The sequence below is a fragment of the Hypanus sabinus genome, chromosome 4 (assembly GCF_030144855.1).
Source record: "Hypanus sabinus isolate sHypSab1 chromosome 4, sHypSab1.hap1, whole genome shotgun sequence".
NCBI classification, from domain to species: domain Eukaryota; kingdom Metazoa; phylum Chordata; class Chondrichthyes; order Myliobatiformes; family Dasyatidae; genus Hypanus; species Hypanus sabinus.
This window is the reverse complement of record NC_082709.1, coordinates 142000668-142020470: the sequence shown is the minus strand read 5'-3', so window position 1 is coordinate 142020470 and position 19803 is coordinate 142000668. Positions and strand designations below refer to the sequence as shown.

General features: G+C 39.8%; 1 protein-coding gene across 1 annotated transcript in view; it reads right to left on the bottom strand.

Moving 5' to 3' along the window:
* Window positions 1–19803, bottom strand: part of epha6 (eph receptor A6) — a 670497-nt gene that overhangs the window by 74652 nt on the left and 576042 nt on the right. Inside the window, exon 8 of the mRNA XM_059968217.1 lies at window positions 668–776. Coding sequence (XP_059824200.1) covers window positions 668–776 — 109 coding nt within the window. The remainder of the gene's footprint in view (window positions 1–667; window positions 777–19803) is intronic.

Below are 19803 nucleotides of genomic sequence, written 5' to 3'. Positions count from 1 at the left end.
GTCAGAAGAGAATGGCCAGACTGGTTTAAACTGGCAGGAAGGTGACAGTAACTCAAACAACCATGCGTTACAACAGTGGGGTGCAAAAAAGCATCTCTGAATGCACATCACGTTGAACCCTGAGGTGGATGTGCTACGGCAGCAGAAGACCACAGATATAAACTCAGGTACACTTCATCAGGTACATCCTATACCTAATAAAGTGGCCACTGAGTGTAAACTGGGACAGCATGGCCTTGATCTGTTGATGAATACTTACTTTCAAAATAAACTCAGCAAATTAGTACTCATAATTTCTTAAAATATCGTCAAAGTAGCAACAGTCTCAACTATTTACTTCACCTGTTAAGAATATACAATCTTAATAAATAAAAAAATGAAAAACATCAGAAGTAATATCAAAATTGACAAGGCACTTTTTAAAAATGAAGTAGATTTTGATTGTGTGGTTGTGTAAATTATTGACATGACTCATTGTTTACTATCACTTTTCAATTTCCAATGGTATCAGTAACCAATCAATATCGAGAGATTTAAAAAAAGGTTACCGATGTATTTTACACCAGCACACAAAAGGACAATCTAACAAGTATGATTGTACTGGCTTGATGTGATATTAAAGAAAGCTGACATCCTTATTAGAAAGGATGCAAAATATATGCATTACCTGCCAGTGATTAGGAAGAAGAGGGTTAGGATGATGAGGAGAGTGAATCCTCCAACTGCAGCGGTTGCTATGACCAAAACTTGCCCCTGTTCTGTGGCTATGTCAGATGCTAGAAAAGAAATGGGAGAAATACAGCACTGAAAATAGTGGCATGACACTCTAATAAAAATATAGTATGTAGAAAGGGCAGCAGGTTATTAACTGTCTGGCAGCCAGTCACATTAAAGTCTCACAAACTAGGAAAGATAGCTTCAGTAATATCTTAACATCAAGCAAAATGCTAAATAAGCATTTTCACTTCTTTTAGTATACATGAAAGCTAGAACCACATGAACACCAATTTACATTTATTTAAAAAAATAAATTATTAATTCCAAATACTTATCTCATGGAATTACTGTACTAGCGAATAACTAGGGAGTTAGTTATTTTACATCCAATAACTGTGGTTTAATCAGCTATTGAAAACTCCCTTTGTCTTCAAAAAATTTAGTACAGGGTTTTTAAACAGCTTTAACTCATGCGACATCAAGCAACTCCTCTGGACTGAATTTGAAAAGATTCCATGTAATGGACCTATGAGGAGGGCCTTATCACTGAAAGCAGTAATGCTTGAAATTCACAAAATTTCTCTGGACTTTGGAGCAATGACAAAGAATACTGGAAGTTTCACTGTTGTTACTATTGTAAAGTACAAGCAAATAAAGCACTGAGGCGATAAATTGTACGAGCAAAGGATCATGAATGCAAAGGACAAAGACATGTCTAATCTTAAAAATTGAGAGAGTAAACATTTTTAGCATTCACAGTGGTCTTTTCATCAGATGAGTTTTTAATACTTGTGTAATACAAATCAACATGGTTTTTCATGTCTACAATCCTTTTTTGGTGCCAGGGGTTATAGGCATGTTCGAGGTACCTGCTACATTAATTTATCTACACTAATTATGATGTAATTACTTCAATTAGTTCAAATGATGAACCATGTCAGGAAATAATAGTGTACATTAATTATAATTGTAAATTATAATATTAATTAGCCGCATTTTGAACTGCTAATTTGTTCCAGTTTCAATAATGTTACATAGTTTATATTTCTTTGATTCTGAAAACCCATCTATTAGTCATAGGTTAACACAGAACATTGAATCCAGTGGCAGACAATCTGGTTTATACAAATGATATAACACAGTGAGAATGTCTGTTAAGACAGCAACTTTTGAAATTGGCTTTAACTGTTTGCATTTAATTGGACCCAGACAAGGAAATTCTGTATATATTAAAGTGGGCTGCTGATTTAATTTTATAAATAGCTATACTAAAAAAAAACAATGAAAATTAGAGTTGTTAAAAAGGGTTGAAATATGGCAGACTTAATGAACTTTTTCAGAGCAGGAAATGTGATCATAAGTGAGCAGTTGTGGGGTGAATGTGTCTTTTCTGCGTTACTGTTGCCTTCAGATTGATGATAATTTTCCGGGCTTTCCTGGCAGTCTTTTAACACTGGTGTCAGCACCTTTACAAATGTAAATTGTTGGCTAATGAGCAGATCTGCCCAGGATTCTTCAGTGAAACATGAGTACATTTGCTGGAGAAAAATACAAATACTGTATATTCCCAGATCTCCTGACCAACAGCCAACAATTGTCAAAATAATGGTGTAAATGAAATATCAAATTCAGATTAGAATTGATCTATGAAATCTAAAACTCACTACCAGGCTAGGTGGTGCTCTACAATTGCTGATGTGTAAACATCTCTGTGCCTTTTCGTTCATTCATGAAATATATTTCCTACCCAAAGGTAAAGCAAGTGATTTCCAAGCACACTTAACAAAATTATTGGTGTTAATTTTTACACGTTAATGTTAATGCTTGGAAAATTAACTATTAAAAATGAGGAATCTCATTCATTCAGGTTTTAAATGCTGTTGAAGATTTTAAAAATAGAGTTTCAGGTTAAAATCTTCTTCACATTTTTTCTTTTTCTTTTTATTGCTCATCATCTAATCTTTCTTTTCCTTTATCTATTTCTCTCCCTTTGTTTAGTTTGGTATTGAATTCAATATTCTAGTTAATGCTTCCTTCTCAGTCTTTGCATTACAGTTACAACCCATCAGCCTGTTTGTGTAAGGAGGTAGTTACTTAGTCTGAAGAAGAAAACATGTCATTTCTATCCCATCGTCCAGCAACTTTGCTTAGATGTCACTGTCAAATTTAAATTGGTTTAACTAGTTTAACTAACAGCTGGCACTAGTTATTGCTTAACTAAAACAAATCTTATACTACTATCACTGTGCTGGATATATTTTGTCTGCTATACTTCATGCTTTACAACAGTGCATTCCGGTCAAATGTTTGGAATTTCTTATGCTGGAAAAGACGTACAAGCTTTTCCCCTTCTTCTGCAGCCCTTTCAGAACCAGTATGGACAAGAAATTTCCTCAGAGGTCAGCTGCTTGGCTACTATAATTTCAACATATGTAGCCCCACTGTAAGCTCAGTATGCACATGACAGATTTTGACAGGCATTTTCAGTGGTTTAACAAGATCCCATAAATCATACAAAAAATCCAATAGCCACAGACCTCCATTTGATAATCATAAAACGTGTAAATGATTGAATTTGGATTATTTTTAAGCTCATCAAATAACATGATGGCTGACCTGGTGTCAAAGTATAACCTGGGGGAGTTAAAAACATCAATCTGCATTTTTCTAAATAGATGTAAAAGGTTTGTTAAAATTTTAAGCCAGCACTTAAACAACAAGAACAAAACCAATTACTTGGGGATAAATTCAATTAATTTTATCTAATCAGCAATTCCTGAATCATAATTGCAGACTTCCCAAAATGTTGTAGTCATATTTGATTAGGTTTTAATGCTAGTTAGTCTGATAAATTTCATTACTATGTTTAATCAGTTCACAGACTACTGAGTTAGCATCATACACACTTATTGAATTGGTGAACTTGTGCTAAACACTGCAATGTGTACAATAATGTTCTTTGTAGTAATTTATAGTGTCTCATTGAGGTATACATACTGAATAGGTTAAGGTGTAACATTTATATGAAAAGCATCATTGTGCTTTCCATACTTAATAAGGTGTGACTCTCAGTATGAATGTACAATTTCCCCAGGACTCCAGGATCAAAGAGCTTTGAATCTCACTGAATGTTCCAGAAGGTGTTACAGCACCACTCAGGATGTTGAGCAATCACTCTACCGAAGGTCATTCTGTGGAAATTGAAGGCTGACGTGGATGAGAAAACTTACTAAAGGCATTTCTGAGATTCCTTCACTGGAGTAACTACATAGCTCTGCAGAACAGACAAGATGTTTTATTCACCTTTATATTTGATGATTTTTTTTTATTTGACATTTATCTGGAGCTTGGCAAAATACTTCCAACCACTCTAACAAACAGCTGCAGTGACAGGCGTATCTTGTCATTTAAATAAATGATGCTTTCACTACGGGTGCAAAAAAGATGTTGCAATATATTGTCTCTCTCCACTGCGAACTGCATGATTAATATTGCTTTAGTTTTGATTAACATAATAGTTTAGGGTAAACAAAAGGATGTAGTTTGTTTCAAATGCCACAGTATGGGTGAAAACAATGAAATACTTTCAACGCTTTTAGGGAAAGCTTAACAAACTTAGAGTAGAGATAAAACAAAATACAACTGCTATCCTATCTAAACAAGAATGCCAGTGAGTCACTAATCTGTGAGCAGTTAGGTTGTAGTTTGATTTCTCTGAAACATAAATTCAGTTATGAAGAAGCATGTTGTGATAGTGAGGGCATCATTGTTCTTTCATCCATGGGATGAAATTCAGCAAATCAGGTGGAAATGTACAGCACCATATATAAGGAAATGTTAAACAAGTCATTTGACATTTGGCACCAACTTGTTCTTGTATACATGGTGTTAATCAATATTGCAGCATGCTTTGAACAAATCAAGGAATAAGTACTTGACTTCTTTCACTTTCCATTTTTCCACTTTTCTTTTTGATGGCTTTGACTCTTTAACATGGTTCGGTACCACAGCCACCTTTCAGTAACTCGACAAAGTGTCATTTTCTTTAATGAGATTCAGCAGTGGTACCAGACTATTTAACTGCCGAATGCTCTCAGAGAATGTTCATTAGTTTTCCTTTCCATAATCAAGGCTCAGTTGTGGGAGGCTTAGAGTAGGTAAATCTCCAAAGCCTGATCGCTGATCCTGGGGTTTACCTAATTTGACACATTCAGCTCTTACCGAATAAAGAGTTTGAACTATTGCAGAAATGTAGCTTTTCAAACCTCCGTAAAGAACTCAGACCCAGAATCACTGCCGCAGAGAGGAGGCCATTCAACACATCGAGTCCGTGCGGTTTCCTTGCACTGCAATCCTGCGAGTTCATTCCCCAACTCCTCAAAACCATGCAAATTATTTCCTTTCAAAGAACATAGAACACAAAATAGTACAGCACAGTACAGGCCCTTCGGCCCACAATGTTGTGCCTACCCTCAAACCCTGCCTCCCATATAAACCCCCACCTTAAATTCCTCCATATAGCTGTCTAGTAGTCTCTTAAATTTCACTAGTGTATCTGTCTCCACCACTGACTCAGGTAGTGCGTTCCACGCACCAACTACTCTCTGAGTAGAAATACCTCCCTCTAATATCCCCCTTGAACTTCCCACCCCTTACCTTAAAGCCATATCCTCTTGTACTGAGCTGTGGTGCCCTGGGGAACAGGTGCTGGCAGTCCACTCTATTCCTCTTAATATCTTGTATACCTCTATCATGTCTGCTCTCATCCTCCTTCTCTCCAAAGAATAAAGCCCGATCTGATCCCTTAATCTCTGATCAGAATGCATACTCTCTAAACCAGGCAGTACCCTGGTAAATCTCCTCTGTACCCTTTCCAATGCTTCCACATCCTTCCTCTAGCGAGGCCACCAGAACTGGACACAGTACTCCAAGTGTAGCCTAACCAGAGTTTTATAGAGCTGCATCATTACCTTGTGACTCTTAAACTCTATCCCTCAACTTATGAAAGCTCACACCCCATAAGCTTTCTTAACTTTCAGGGATCTGTGGACATGTACCCCCAGATCCCTCTGCTCTTCCACACTACCAAGTATCCTGTTATTTACTTTGTACTCTGCCTTGGAGTTTGTCCTTCCAAAGTGTACCACCTCACACTTCTCTGGGTTAAACTCCATCTGCCACTTCTCAGCCCACTTCTGCATCCTATCAATGTCTCTCTGCAATCTTCGACAATCCTCTACACTATCCACAACACCACCAACCTTTGTGTTGTCTGCAAACTTGCCAACCCACCCTTCTACCCCCACACAAGCCAATTCTGAATCCACCTGGCCAAACTTCCCTGGATCCCATGCCTTCTGACTTTCTGAATAAGCCTACAGTGTGCAACCTCGTCAAATGCCTTACTAAAATCCATGTAGATCACATCCACTGCATTACCTTCATCTTTATGCCTGGTCACCTCCTCAAAGAACACTATCAGATTTGTTAGACATGATCTGCCCTTCACAAAGCCATGCTGACTGTCCCTAATCAAACCATGTTTCTCTAAATGCCCATAGATCCTATCTCTAAGAATCTTTTCTAATAGCTATCTAACAGACATAAGGCTCACTGGTCTATAATTATCTGGACTATCCCTACTACCTTTTTTGAACAAGGGGACAACATTCGTCTCCCCCCAATCCTCCGGTACCATTCCCATGGACAACGAGGATATAAAGATGCTAGCCAGAGTTTCTGCAATCTCTTCCCTTGCCCCGTGGAGCAGCCTGGGGAATATTCCATCAGGCCCCGGGGACTTATCTATCCTAATATATTTTAACAACTCCAACACCTCCTCTCCCTTAATACCAACATGCTCCAGAACATCAACCTCACTCATATTGTCCTCACCGTCATCAAGTTCCCTCTCAGTGGTGAATACCGAAGAGAAATATTCATTGAGGACCTCGCTCACTTCCACAGCCTCCAGGCACATCTTCCCACTTTTATCTCTAATTGGTCCTACCTTCACTCCTGTCATCCTTTTGTTCTTCATATAATTGAAGAATGCTTTGGGGTTTTCCTTTACCTTACTCGCCAAGGCCTTCTTATGCCCCCTTCTTGCTCTCCTCAACCCCTTCTTAAGCTCCTTTCTTGCTACCCTATATTCAATAGACCCATCTGATCCTTGCTTCCTAAACCCCATGTATGCTGCCTTCTTCCACCTGACTAGATTTTCCACCTCACTTGTCACCCATGGTTCCTTCACTCTACCATTCTTTATCTCTCTCACCGGGACAGATTTATCCCTAACATCCTGCAAGAGATCCCTAAACATCGACCACATGTCCATAGTACATTTCCCTGCAAAAACATCCCAATTCACACCTGCAAGTTCTAGCCTTATAGCCTTATTTTACTGTCCTCTCTGATTCTATCCTTTTCCATAATAATGCTAAAGGCCAGGGAGTGGTGGTCATTGTCTCCCAGATGCTCACCCACTGAGAGATCTATGACCTGACCCAGTTCGTTACCTAATACTAGATCTAGTATGGCATTTCCCCCTAGTTGGCCTGTCAACATACTGTGACAAGAATCCATCCTGGACACACTTAACAAACTCTGCCCCATCTAAACCATTGGAACTAATCTGGTGCCAATCAATATTAGGGAAATTAAAGTCACCCATGATAACAACCCTGTTATTTTTGCATCTTTCCAAAATCTGCCTCCTAATCTGCTCCTCGGTATCCCAACTGCTACCAGGGGGCCTATAGAATACTCCCAATAGAGTAATTGCTTCCTTCCTGTTCCTGACCTCCACCCATACTGACTCAAAAGAGGATCTTGCTACATTACCCACCCTTTCTGTAGCTGTAACAGTATCTCTGACCAGTAATGCCACCCCTCCTCCCCTTTTCTCCCCTCTCTATCCCTTTTAAAGCACTGAAATCCAGGAATATTGAGAATCCATTCCTGCCCTGGTGCCAGCCAAGTCTCTGGAATGGGCACTACATTATAATTCCATGTATGTATCCAAGCTCTATGTTCATCACCTTTGTTCCTGATGCTTCTTGCATTGAAGTACACACACTTTAGCCCTTCTACCTTACTACCTTTACACCCTTTATTCTGCTTCTCTTTCCTCAAAGCCTGGCTTTGATCTGGCTTTACTCCAAGCACTTCTTCCACTGCTCTATCGCTCCGGGTCCCATCCCCCTTGCAAATTACTTTAAACCCTCCTGAACCATGCTAGCAAACCTACCTGCAAGGATATTGCTCCCCCTTGAATTCAGGTGCAACCCATATAATCTGTACAGGTCCCACCTTCCCTAGAAGAGATCCCAATGATCCAAAAATCTAAAACCCTGCCCCCTGCACCAACTCCTTAGCCACACATTCAACTGCCATCTCCTCCAATTCTTACCATCACTATCACGTAGTACTGGCAGCAATCCTGATTCTATCTCTGTCATCCTTAAGGAAATAGGCTCCACTTCCCAAATGCTTCAAATAAAATCTAATCAAATTTAATTATCATTCAGACCATACATGGATACAGTCAGAAGAGACAGCATTCCTCCAGGGCCAAGGTGCATAATATACATTCAAAATAGCGAAAGAGTGAAAAATACACACACACACACACACACACACACACACACACACACACACACACACACACACACACACATACACACACACACACACACACACACACACACATACACACACACATACACACACACACACACACACACACACACACATCCATCCATCCATCATTAGGCAAGAAAACAAATGCATAGTCCAAGTCCCTGAACAACATGCAAATTGATTGCACAGCTCCCAGCGATCAAGCCTGCCATTCCACTGGTCAAACACTGGAGGGCAGCACTGATGGGAGAGGCCTGCTCCCAACTGAGCAGGGACTCCATGCTACACCACCTCCAGCAATGTCTCACCTGCATTGCAGCAGCAGCAGGCAAGCCCGCTAGAGGCCTAGTCCTTGCTACAACTCATCAATATCCAAGACTTGCGGTTACACTGCATGCTGCTATTGTGTGCCAAATCTGTTGCCTTTGAGTAGGAGGCAACACCCAGGTTAGTTCCTCCGAACCTTCTCTGGCCCACCACCCCCTTCTCCTTCTCTGGCCTGTCTCCCGGCTTCTTCTTCTTCATCCAGTCAAGCAGCAGCTTCTCCTTCCCTGACTCATGCACTGGCTCCTTCAATACCCCAGCCGGTGACGCTGTTGTTCTTGGAGTCCAGTATAGTCTTACGATCACAAAATTTTTTAAAAAAAATGCACTTTTGGTTGGCCCCTGAAAGTCCACTGCATTCAAACATGCCACCAGTTTACCAGAAACTCCTGATTAAAAACAATTTTCTAAATATTTAAGACGGTTGCAAATTCTGAGAATTCGGTCACATGAGTGACTAATCATAACTGTATCAATTTTCCATAGGACAAAGGAAGGGTAATTGTGGCTATGTTTTGAAGGAGCATAATGGTTCTGGCAAAATTATCATCAATTTTACAGTGTCCAGACCTTTTGAAGTCTGTGACTACGTGCAGTTACAAATGGTCTTCAGCAATTGGGCATAATTAGGGCTTGAAGGTAATTGAGAGAGCCAATCAGGGACAGGGAATCAGAAGAGAGCAGATAGGGTTTTGAGGAGCAGAGACAGGGAAGAGAGAACAAAATTGTAGGAAGAATTGCTCCTGCAATCACTTGCTACTATTTCCATCTCACTGCTGAGTTTCCTGAGCATGGCAAAACCTACTTGCCAGTTATTAAGTTCTAATCAAGTGGCCTCTTGGAACATAAGTTAGATATTTTAAGATTTCCTGCCTTTTTCAAATGGGCACTTACATGGCTACAACCTGATCGAGTAAAATTGGCGGCAACCTTGGGTTGGAGGTCATATTTCACCTTTTTTCCCATTCTCATTTCCTCACATTCTTACTCTCTCAGCAACCACAACACCTCCGTACACATGACATTATCTTAATTTCAAATTTAGTTTCAATGTAATGAATATAATTATAGCGTATTTGAGTGTCAACATTTTACAGTGCATGTTCAATATAACTCTACAGTTTCAAGAATGAATTACAATCTGTATTATTGTGTTATATATTGTTGGTGTTAAGTGCAGGAAACAGATATTGTAATTTTTAACCCATATGTCTATTAGCCTGAAAATAACCATATTATAAACTACAAACTTGAATCTTAAACTGCAATCAGCTTTACGAACAAGATATAACACTTGTTGTGTTCCTAAATATAAAAATCTTTTTCACTTTGTGTTCTTACTTCCGTCTTCCTCATTTTTTCCCTCATCCTCCTCTGCTTATCAACACACACAAAATGTTGTAATGTACCAGAAGGTCAGGCAGCATTCATGAAGTGAATAAGCAGTCAACGTTTCAGGCCGAGACACTTCTTCAGGACTGAGAAGGAAGGAGAAGACACCAGAATAAAAAGCAGGGGGGAAGGAAGGAGGATAGTGGAAGGTGCTAAGTGAAACCAGGCGGGTGGGAAAGATAATGGGCTGGAGAAGAAGGAATCTGATAGGACAGGAGAGTGGACCATGGGAGAAAAGGAAGGAGGAGGGGCACCAGGGGGAGGTGATAGGCAGGTAGGGAAGAGGTAAGAGGTCAATGGGGAGTAGAAGAAAAGGGAAGGGTGAGGGATAAAAAAATACAGGAAGGAGAAATCGATGTTCGTGCCATCAGGTTGGAGGAGACCCTGATTGAATATAAGGTGCTGCTCCTCCACCTGAGAGAAGCTTTATCATGGCACAAGAGATGGTCATATACCGACATGGGAATAGGAAGAGGAATTAAAATAGTTTGCCATGGGAAAATTCCACTTCTGGGGGATGGAATGGAGATGCAGGACAAAGCATTCTCCCTCTGCCTTTCCAGTTCTGGAGAAGGGTTTCTGCCCAAAATGTTCAAAGTTCAAAGTAAGATTTATTATCAGAGTCACCACATGACCCTGAGGTTACTTTTCTGTGGGAATACCTAACAAATCTATAGAACAGTAAGTGTAAACTATAAACATCAGGAACTGTAAACTGTAAGAAAACTATACACATGCAGATATAAATAAATAGTAATAAATACTGAGCATGAAATAACAATATAACAGAGTCCTTAAAAGATTGAAGATACACCCTTTTTGTTCAGGAGCCTGATGGTTGAGGGGTAGTAACTGTTCTTGAACCTGGTGGTGTGAGGCCTGAGGCTTTTGTACCTTCTGCCTGATTGCAGCAGTGAGAGAGATCCTGGTTGGTGAGGGTCTTTTATGATGATTGCTGCTTTTCTATGGCACCGTTTCATGTAGATGTGCTCAATGGTTGGGAGGGTTTTACCCAAGATGTACTCGGCTGAATCCACTACCTTTTGTAGAATTTTCCACTCAAAGGCATTAGTGGTCCCATACAAGGCCATAATGCAGCCAGTTATTACGCTTTCCACCACACATCTATAGAAGATTGCCAAGGTTTTCGATGACATACCAAACCTCCACAAACTCTTGAAGAAAAAGAGGCGGTGTCATACTTCCTTCACAATTATATTTATATGATGGGTCCAGTACAGGTCTTATGAGACAGTGACACCCAGGAATTTAAAGTTACTGATCCTCTCCACCTCTGATGATCTCTGGCTATGGACCTCTGGTTTCCCTCTCCTGAACTCTACTTTCGGTTCCTTGGTCTTATTGACATTGAGTGAGAGGTTGTTATCACACCACTCAGCTAAGTTTTCAATCTCCCTCCTGTATGCTAATTCATCACCCCTTTTGGTAGAGCGTACAGTAGTGGTGTCATCAGCAAACTTGTATGTGGTGTTGGAGCAGTACTTAGCCACACAGTCACAGGTGTAAAGCGAGTAGGGCAGGGACAGGGGGCTAAGTACACGTCCCTGTGGTGCTTGTGTACTGATGAGATTGTGGAGGAGATGTTTTTGCCAATCCGAACTGACTGGAGTCTACAAGTGAGGAAATCCAGGATTCAATAGCACAAGGTAGTTTTGAGGCCCAGGTCTTGGGAGTTTTCTGATTAGTTTTGAGGGGATGATGGTTTTAAATGCTGAACTGTAATTGATAAAGAGTATCCTGGTGTATGCAGGGTTGTATGAAGAGCCAACAAGATAGCATCTGCTATAGACCTCTTGCTTTGGTAGGCAAATTGGAGAGGACCCAAGTCGCCATTCAGACAGGAGCTGATATGCTTCAACATCAGCCTCTCAAAATACTTCATCACTATGGATATAAGTGAAACACCCGGGTTCCTTGGCTGCGGAAGTCTAGGGAAGACAACCTCCGGATGTTGTGTATTTGGATTTTCAAAAGGCCTTCGATAAGGTGCCGCATAAGAGGCTGCTTAATAAGATGAGAGCCCATGGAATTACAGGAAAGATATTGGAATGGGTGGAACATTGGCTGATAGGCAGAAAGCAAAGGGTGGGAATAAAGAGATCCTATTCTGGTTGGTTGCCGGTTACTAGGGGTGTTCCACAGGGGTTGGTGTTGGGGCTGCTTCTTTTTACACTGTATATCAATGATTTAGATTATGGATTAAATGGTTTTGTGGCTAAATTTGCGGATGACACCAAGATAGGTGGAGGAGCAGGAAGTGTTGAAGAAACGGAAAGGTTGCAGAGAGACTTGGTCAGTTTAGGAGAGTAGGCAAATAAATGGCAGATGAGATACAATATTGAGAAATGTATGGTTGTACATTTTGGAAGAAGAAATAATTGGGCAGACTATTATTTAGATGGGGAGAAAACTCAAAAATCGGAAGTGCAAAGGGACTTGGGGGTCCTCATGCAGGATACCCTAAAGGTTAACCACCAGGTTAGATCTGAAGTAAGGAAATAAAATGCTATATTGGCATTCATTTCAAGAGGAATCGTGTATAAGAGTAAGGAGGTGTTAATGAGGTTCTATAGGGCACTGGTGAGACCCCATTTGGAATACTGTGTGCAGTTTTGGGCCCCCTATCTTAGAAGGGATGTACTGATGTTGGAGAGAGTTCAGAGAAGATTTACAAGGATTATTTCTGGAATGCAGAGGCTAACATATGAGGAACATTTGTCGGCTCTTGGATTGTGTTCATTAGATTATAGAAGAATGAGAGGGGATCTCATAGAAACATTTCGAATGTTGAAAGGGTTGGACAGAGTAGATTTGGAAAGGCTGTTTCCCTTGGTGTGTGAGTCCAGGACAAGAGGTCACTGTCTTAGAACTAGAGGGTACCGATTTAAAACAGAGATGAGGAGAAATTTTTTTAGCCAGAGGGTCGTGGATTTATGGAATTAATTGCCACATACAGCTGTGGAGGCCCAATCATTGAGGGTTTTTAAGGAGGAGATTGACAGGTATCTATTTAGACAGGGTATCAAGGGGTATTGGGAAAAATCTGGAAATTGGAACTAGATGGGAGAATAGTTTAGCTCATGGTGGAGTGGCGGAGCAGACTCGATGGGCTGAATGGCCTACTTCTGCTCCTTTGTCTTGTGATCTTGTGAACAGACATGCTGATGACTGTTAACAACAGCAATAAGAAGTTAAGGAACTTCGTACACAGCAAAGGAACCCCTAAGCATGAACATTTTTATCAGTGGAAAACATACCATAATGCATACAAGTGATCGGAACCAGCGCCTGACTCTGACTCACCACCTGTGCAGCTGCAAACAGGCAACAATGTGGTTGAGGCCGAGTCTTTGCTACAGCCAAGACCGTGCAGCTGCCCTGCCATTGGCCAATAACCCAATGAATTGGACTTGCAGCAGTCCACACCACCAATGTCCAACAGGGTCTTGTGATTACGAGGAAAGTGACTAAGACGATCACTTGCTGTAGGCTGCACACCAAGTCCAGCTCATTCAGTTTCTCTGCCAAGGAGCAACTAGTTGATCAGGTAGACCTGTTCTTAATGTCTGGCAGGGTCTTGCGATCATAAAAAATAAAGTTTAAGAAAAGACCATAGCACCTTTGGTTGATCCTATAGACACTATTGCGTCTGAATGTGCTGCATCTTTCAAGGTAGGGAAGGATAGATTTTTGGTTACTGGGGGGAAATCAAGGAAAGCATCACTGAAGTGAAAGATTATTTCATTAAATATTAGAGCAAACACATCAAGCTAAATAGTTTTCTCTGGCTCTCATTTCTCATGGTCTCATCTTCCTAATTATTCAAATTGTTTTCAGCTGTATCTAAATGTATTTGATCATCAAAGGGAAATCGAAACAGGAAAGCAGCCTTCTAACGGCATAGGCTTTCAAAGACTGTCGGATTGTTAAGGGGATGTGGCTTCAGTTTGTGCACCTGAGGCTGAATTCTCCCTTATGAACTGTGGGAAAGCAGCAGCAAAGTCTCCAGGGTATTAGGGACCATGTGGCAATAAAAACCTGTTGCTTCTGTTGCTGTGAAGAAACTGTCAGTAGCAATTTGGCTACAGAGCAATTTTAGAATAGCTTGGCCACAGTAACCAGACATTTCCATATCAACTTTTCTTATGGTTTCTCAATAAGAATTTCTTCTTAATTTTAAAGTTCAGCTACATGCTGAGGGCTTACAGCCAACTAAGTCAGTGAAACAATTGAATTCATCTCACTTTGGAACTCCTGATGACCAGAGGGCAGAAATCCTTTCTTTTTGCTCTGCCTTGAAACCCACAGAGAGCAGCTTTAGTAACAGATTTACCAGAATTTAATAATCTAAAGCAAGGCAGTGGGAGTACTAATGTAGAATGAAAAAGAGTATCTAAATGTAGAAAAATGGCTGATAAACCAGAAGTCAGTAATACTTATGATGAGAAAACTCTCTAGAGTGGAGGATTCAAGTACTGTCTTTTTTGTTTCAGTTCATCCATAATTAAAATGTGATGCTCCCAAATGCACCGTAGCAATATGTATTCAATTAGCTCCATCAGTAAAAATTAATGTTGGATCATGTTCTACTTCCATGCATTGAGAAATCTGTGTGGCAGTACCAAAACTCTGGCCTAGTGCTATAAGTTACAAGGTTAATCCACTTTCAAATGGAACTTCAAATTATCTTCACAACTTGACCTTAGTCCAAGATTCTTTAAACCAGGTTTTTACATCAAGAAGCTGTAATTGATGTTGGTTCTTTTCTAGCAGATGGACTGCAAGGTAAATAAGATGGTCTTCTAGTTCTGGGGAAAAAATATTTGCTGCTTTGGGGAAAGCAAACATCCACTCTGTAGTGTAAGGATGGTATGTTCAGCTACTGCACCAACTGTGAGATCAAGGTGACCAACTGCCTCTTTGTTCATTATAGAATACTGAACCACACAAATGAGCAACAACTTCTCTCTGGCTTTCACTTACCTTCCACAACTACTATCAAATTAGACTCAGTGAACCCTACAAAAATGCAGACACTTGTCTTAATGGTATAAAACAAATTTAGTCATTTATTGGTTGTGCCCTGTTCAAAATGATATACAGAAGCTCACCTGTCCTCTTGGGGCAAATCTAAACATACCGAAGGAGGAGATTCGTCAGATGTTGCCTGCGATACAGAGTCTCCCTGATTGAGTAGAGACTAAATAGGCAGGGTTTGCTTTCCTTGGGGGAATGAAAACTGTGTCATGGACCCAGTAGAGGTGTTAAAATCTATGAGGGGCTTACTGTAGATAGGGGAGATAGTAGTAAACTTTTCCCTCATAGCAAAGGTGCCAATGGATAGAAGGCATAGGTTTAAGGAAAGAGGAGATGCAAGAATTGTTTTCACCTAGAGCATGATTGGAGTTTGGAAAGCATTGTCAGAGATGGTGGTGGAGGCAGACACTCTCAAAATATTTAAGTAGTACCTAGACGAGCACTTGAATTTTTAAGGCACAGATGGATACAAACCAAGTTTGGTAAATGGGATTTATGTAAGCAGTTATTTGATGATTACAATGGACAGGGTGGGCTGAAGGTCAGTTCTGTGCCATGACTGCAGAATTCTCAGCAAAGTGTTTGGTCAAAATTTAATTTTGTATTGCTTAGAGAATTTAAGGACAAGGAAGGCAGGATGATTTGTATAGATGCACTTATTAATGGGGTGAAGGTAGTACTTTGTAACATATAATCACCTAATAAGGAAGACCCAGACTTACTTCACAAGGTGAACGAAATTTTAGGTGCCAAGGAAGGAAAAATAATTTTAGCAGGAGACTTTAACCAAGTAATGGACCCAGTTATTGATAAAAGCAAATTTCAGACATTACCTTTACCTAGGGACAGGGCAGCCTTATATCAACTTATTGAGCATATCGGTCTGGTGGATATATGGCGATTGGTGAATCCATCCGGAAAAGAATATATGTTTTTCTCACATCGACATAAATCCTACTCTAGAATAGATTTTTTTCTAATATCCAACTCCTTTGTTGAACAGGTGATAGACTGTAAAATCCGCCCAATAGCATTATCAAACCATAATGCACCGGTTGAAATTCAAATCGATTTAAATACTGAAATGGGAAGGAGGGGTAGATGATGAATGAATATTATGCTGTTAAAAGCTGAGGATTTCAGTGATAAGCTGGCTGAGGATCTGACTTAGTTTTTTGAATTGAACGTAGGGAGCACAGTAAAGCTGCCCTCGGTATGGGAGGCATCCAAGGTGTATATAAGAGGGAAATTAATAGTGCAAACATCTAAAAGAAAGAAAGAAAGTATGGAGCAAATAAAAAATCTGGAGGCAGAAATAACCACATTGAAAAAGGTCTTATCAAGACAATATACCGATGACTTATACAAAGACCTGTGCAATTTGAAATTCCAGCTAAGTAACATATATAACAAAGAAGCAGAATATGCATTATTTAGATTAAAAACAAGTTTCTATCAAGGTGGTGACAAAGCTGGTAAGCTGCTGGCATGATATTTAAAGCAGCAGAATACGAATAGTGTTATACCTGTAATTAAGAAAGGGGATACATTAGTGTCATTATCTAAAGAAATAAATGAAGTCTTTCAACAGTTCTATGGACATCACTGTTTAATCATGACCAGGAGGAACTGAATCAGTTTTTTGCTAACATAAAATTGTCTACATTATCCCCACAACAAGCTGAGTCCTTGGATGCCCCAGTTACTGAGAATGAGGTCAGACGAGATATTGAAGCTACGAAAGTGGGGAAATCTCCAGGTAAGGATGGCTTCCCAGTTGAATTGAATATTATAAGAAATTTGTGGACATATTGGCTCCTATTCTAACAAAAATATATTCAGAAGCATTTAATTTGGAATCTTTACCTAATACATTTAATGAAGTGTTAATATTGTTGATTCCAAAAAAAAAGGCAGGGATCAATAGATCCTTCCAATTATAGGCCTATAAGCTTAATTAATGTGGACTGTAAGATACTGATTAAAATATTGGCTTCGCGATTAGAGAAAGTATTGTCATCTATAATTAACTCTGACCAAGTTGGCTTCATTAAAGGCAGATCCCCAATTGACAATTTAAGGAGATTACTGCACTTAATATGGCTGAACTCCCCAAGTAGTTTCCCAGTTACTGCCATCTCCCTGGACGCTGAAACGGCCTTTGACGGGGTTGAGTGGAGAATTTTAACCACGGCCTTGTCATCCTTTGGGTTTGGATCTATCTTTAAATCATGGATTAGAATTTTGTATAAAAACCCTAAGACTGCAGTTATTACAAATGGTATCATATCTCCATTTTTCAACATTTCACGGGTACACGCCAAGGCTGGCCCTTCTCTCCACTTTTATTTACCATTTTTTTGGAACCGTTGGCAGTCCTGATTAGAGCAGTCCGAGGCTATGCCAATGTCAAAATTGTGTTATTCAAATTCAGTATCTCAGTTTAATTTCAGAAGGGTGCCAGTTGGAATGAAGTATCTAGGGATCAAACTCAGTCAGAATTTGGATTAAATAATTACTTTAAATTATGATCCATTATTGAGTAGGGTAAGAAATAATCTGAATAAGTGGGGGGCACTGAGACTGTCACTCTGGGGTAAAGTCAATGTAATAAAAATGGTCATAGCACCTCAGTTTAGTTATCTTTCTATGATGCTTCCTTTAAATATTTCAGATTTGATCTACAAGCAATACAACAAAATTATTAGTGACTTTCTATGGGATCAGAAGAAGCCCAGAATTAAAATGAGTAAGATGTGTATGTCCAGGGACACGGGTGGGCTCAGTCTACTCGATGACAGGGCATATAAATTATCCTTTGAAATGACCAAGTTAGCTAAACATTGGGACAGGGCTGATGTTGATGTTGATTGATGTTGATGTTCGTCCTGCCGAAGGGTCTCGGCCTAAAACATCGACAGTGCTTCTCCTTATAGATGCTGCCTGGCCTGCTGTGTTCCACCAGCATTTTGTGTGTGTTGTCTGATGTTGATTTAGATTGGGTAGTTATAGAACGGAGCTTGGCTGCACCACATTCTCCCCTTAACATTCTCTCACAACATGTGGAAAACAAGACTAATCTTAATCTAATCTAAACTAGTTGGGGGAAAAAGTTTAGGGGTAACATGAGGGGGAATTTCTTTACTCAGAGAGAGGTAGCTGTGTGGAACGAGCTTCCAGTAGAAGTGGTAGAGGTAGGTTCGATATTGTCATTTAAAGTAAAATTGGATAAGTATATGGAGAGGAAAGGAATGGAGGGTTATGGGCTGAGTGCAGGTCGGTGGGACTAGGTGAGAGTAACCGTTCGGCATGGATGAGAAGAGCCGAGATGGCCTGTTTCCATGCTGTAATTGTTATATGGTTATATAAATCCTATACTATTTCACTCAAGGAGTGTGTGGAGTACCATTCATAAAGCTTGTAAAATGTCACATTTAAATCTGTTATACTCCTCGCACTGGAATAAGCCTGTGATATGCATTGGGAAAAGAATGGTGTACTGGAAAGATTGGAAGATTAAAGGTGTAAATACAGTAGGTGATCTCTATGAGAATAGGATTTATATGTGGATTTGCAGAGGAAATATAACTTTGTAGATAAAGGAAATTTCTGGAAGTATTTACAAATAAGACATTGCATTAGTAGCATATTCAGGAATGGCCCACAAAGTAACCCTTTATTTGAATACTTTACACTACCACAGGAAGTTCATAAAGCATCAGTGTTTTATAAAATGTTCAAGCACTCTGTGGGTGAAACATGTAACAATCTCAAAGCAGTTTGGCAGAAGGATCTTGGAAGCGATATTGAAGATAATGAGTGGTCAAATATTTTATCAAATGTGGGTAGACATATTAGGGAAGCGAGAGGGAAATTTATTCAGTATAAGATAGTACACAGATATTATTGGACACCAACTAGACTCTACAAAATGGGGATTGTTGATAATCATTTATTCTGGAAATGTAAAAATGAGGTCGGGTCCTATACTGCCCTTGTGCCCACGGCTTTGTCTCCTGGGTGATAGGACAATGATACCGAATGTAAACAATGACAAATTGGAGACCACCTCTGTCTGTGGATGGAGTAGCAGTAATTTGGTGCTGCTCTTAGTTTTCTCTCTCTCCCCCCAGCTTAAATTTTGAATTTAAAATTTTTAATTGCTGATTTTTGAAGGGGAGTAATATGTCTATGTCTATGAGAAGTGGGAAGAATCCACATGAACCGACTGACGAAGGTAATGGAAAAGGAAAGATGCCGAAGGAAAGATCTGATGAAATGCCAGCATGGGCTGAAGATATCATTTGGACATTGAATTCAATTCAAGATCAGAATAAGGCAATTAAAGATCAACTGGAAAAGAATAATAATGAAATGAAGCTATTTCTGGGAAAACTTAAAGATGTGGAAACTCGAGTTACTAAACATGAAGAGGAATTGAAGTCAACTAAGCAAAAACTGTCTGAAACTACAACCTTTTTGGAAAAATATCATAATAAGATTATTGACCTGGAAACCAGGTCTCATCGAAACAACGTATGAATTGTTGAGATTGCAAGAAGTAGCTAAAAATGGAGACTTAACAGTTTACTTTGGTAAGCTCTTTCATAATCTATTTCCAACTGTTTTATCACAGCTGCCTGCTATTGAAAGAGCACACAGTCTGCCCAC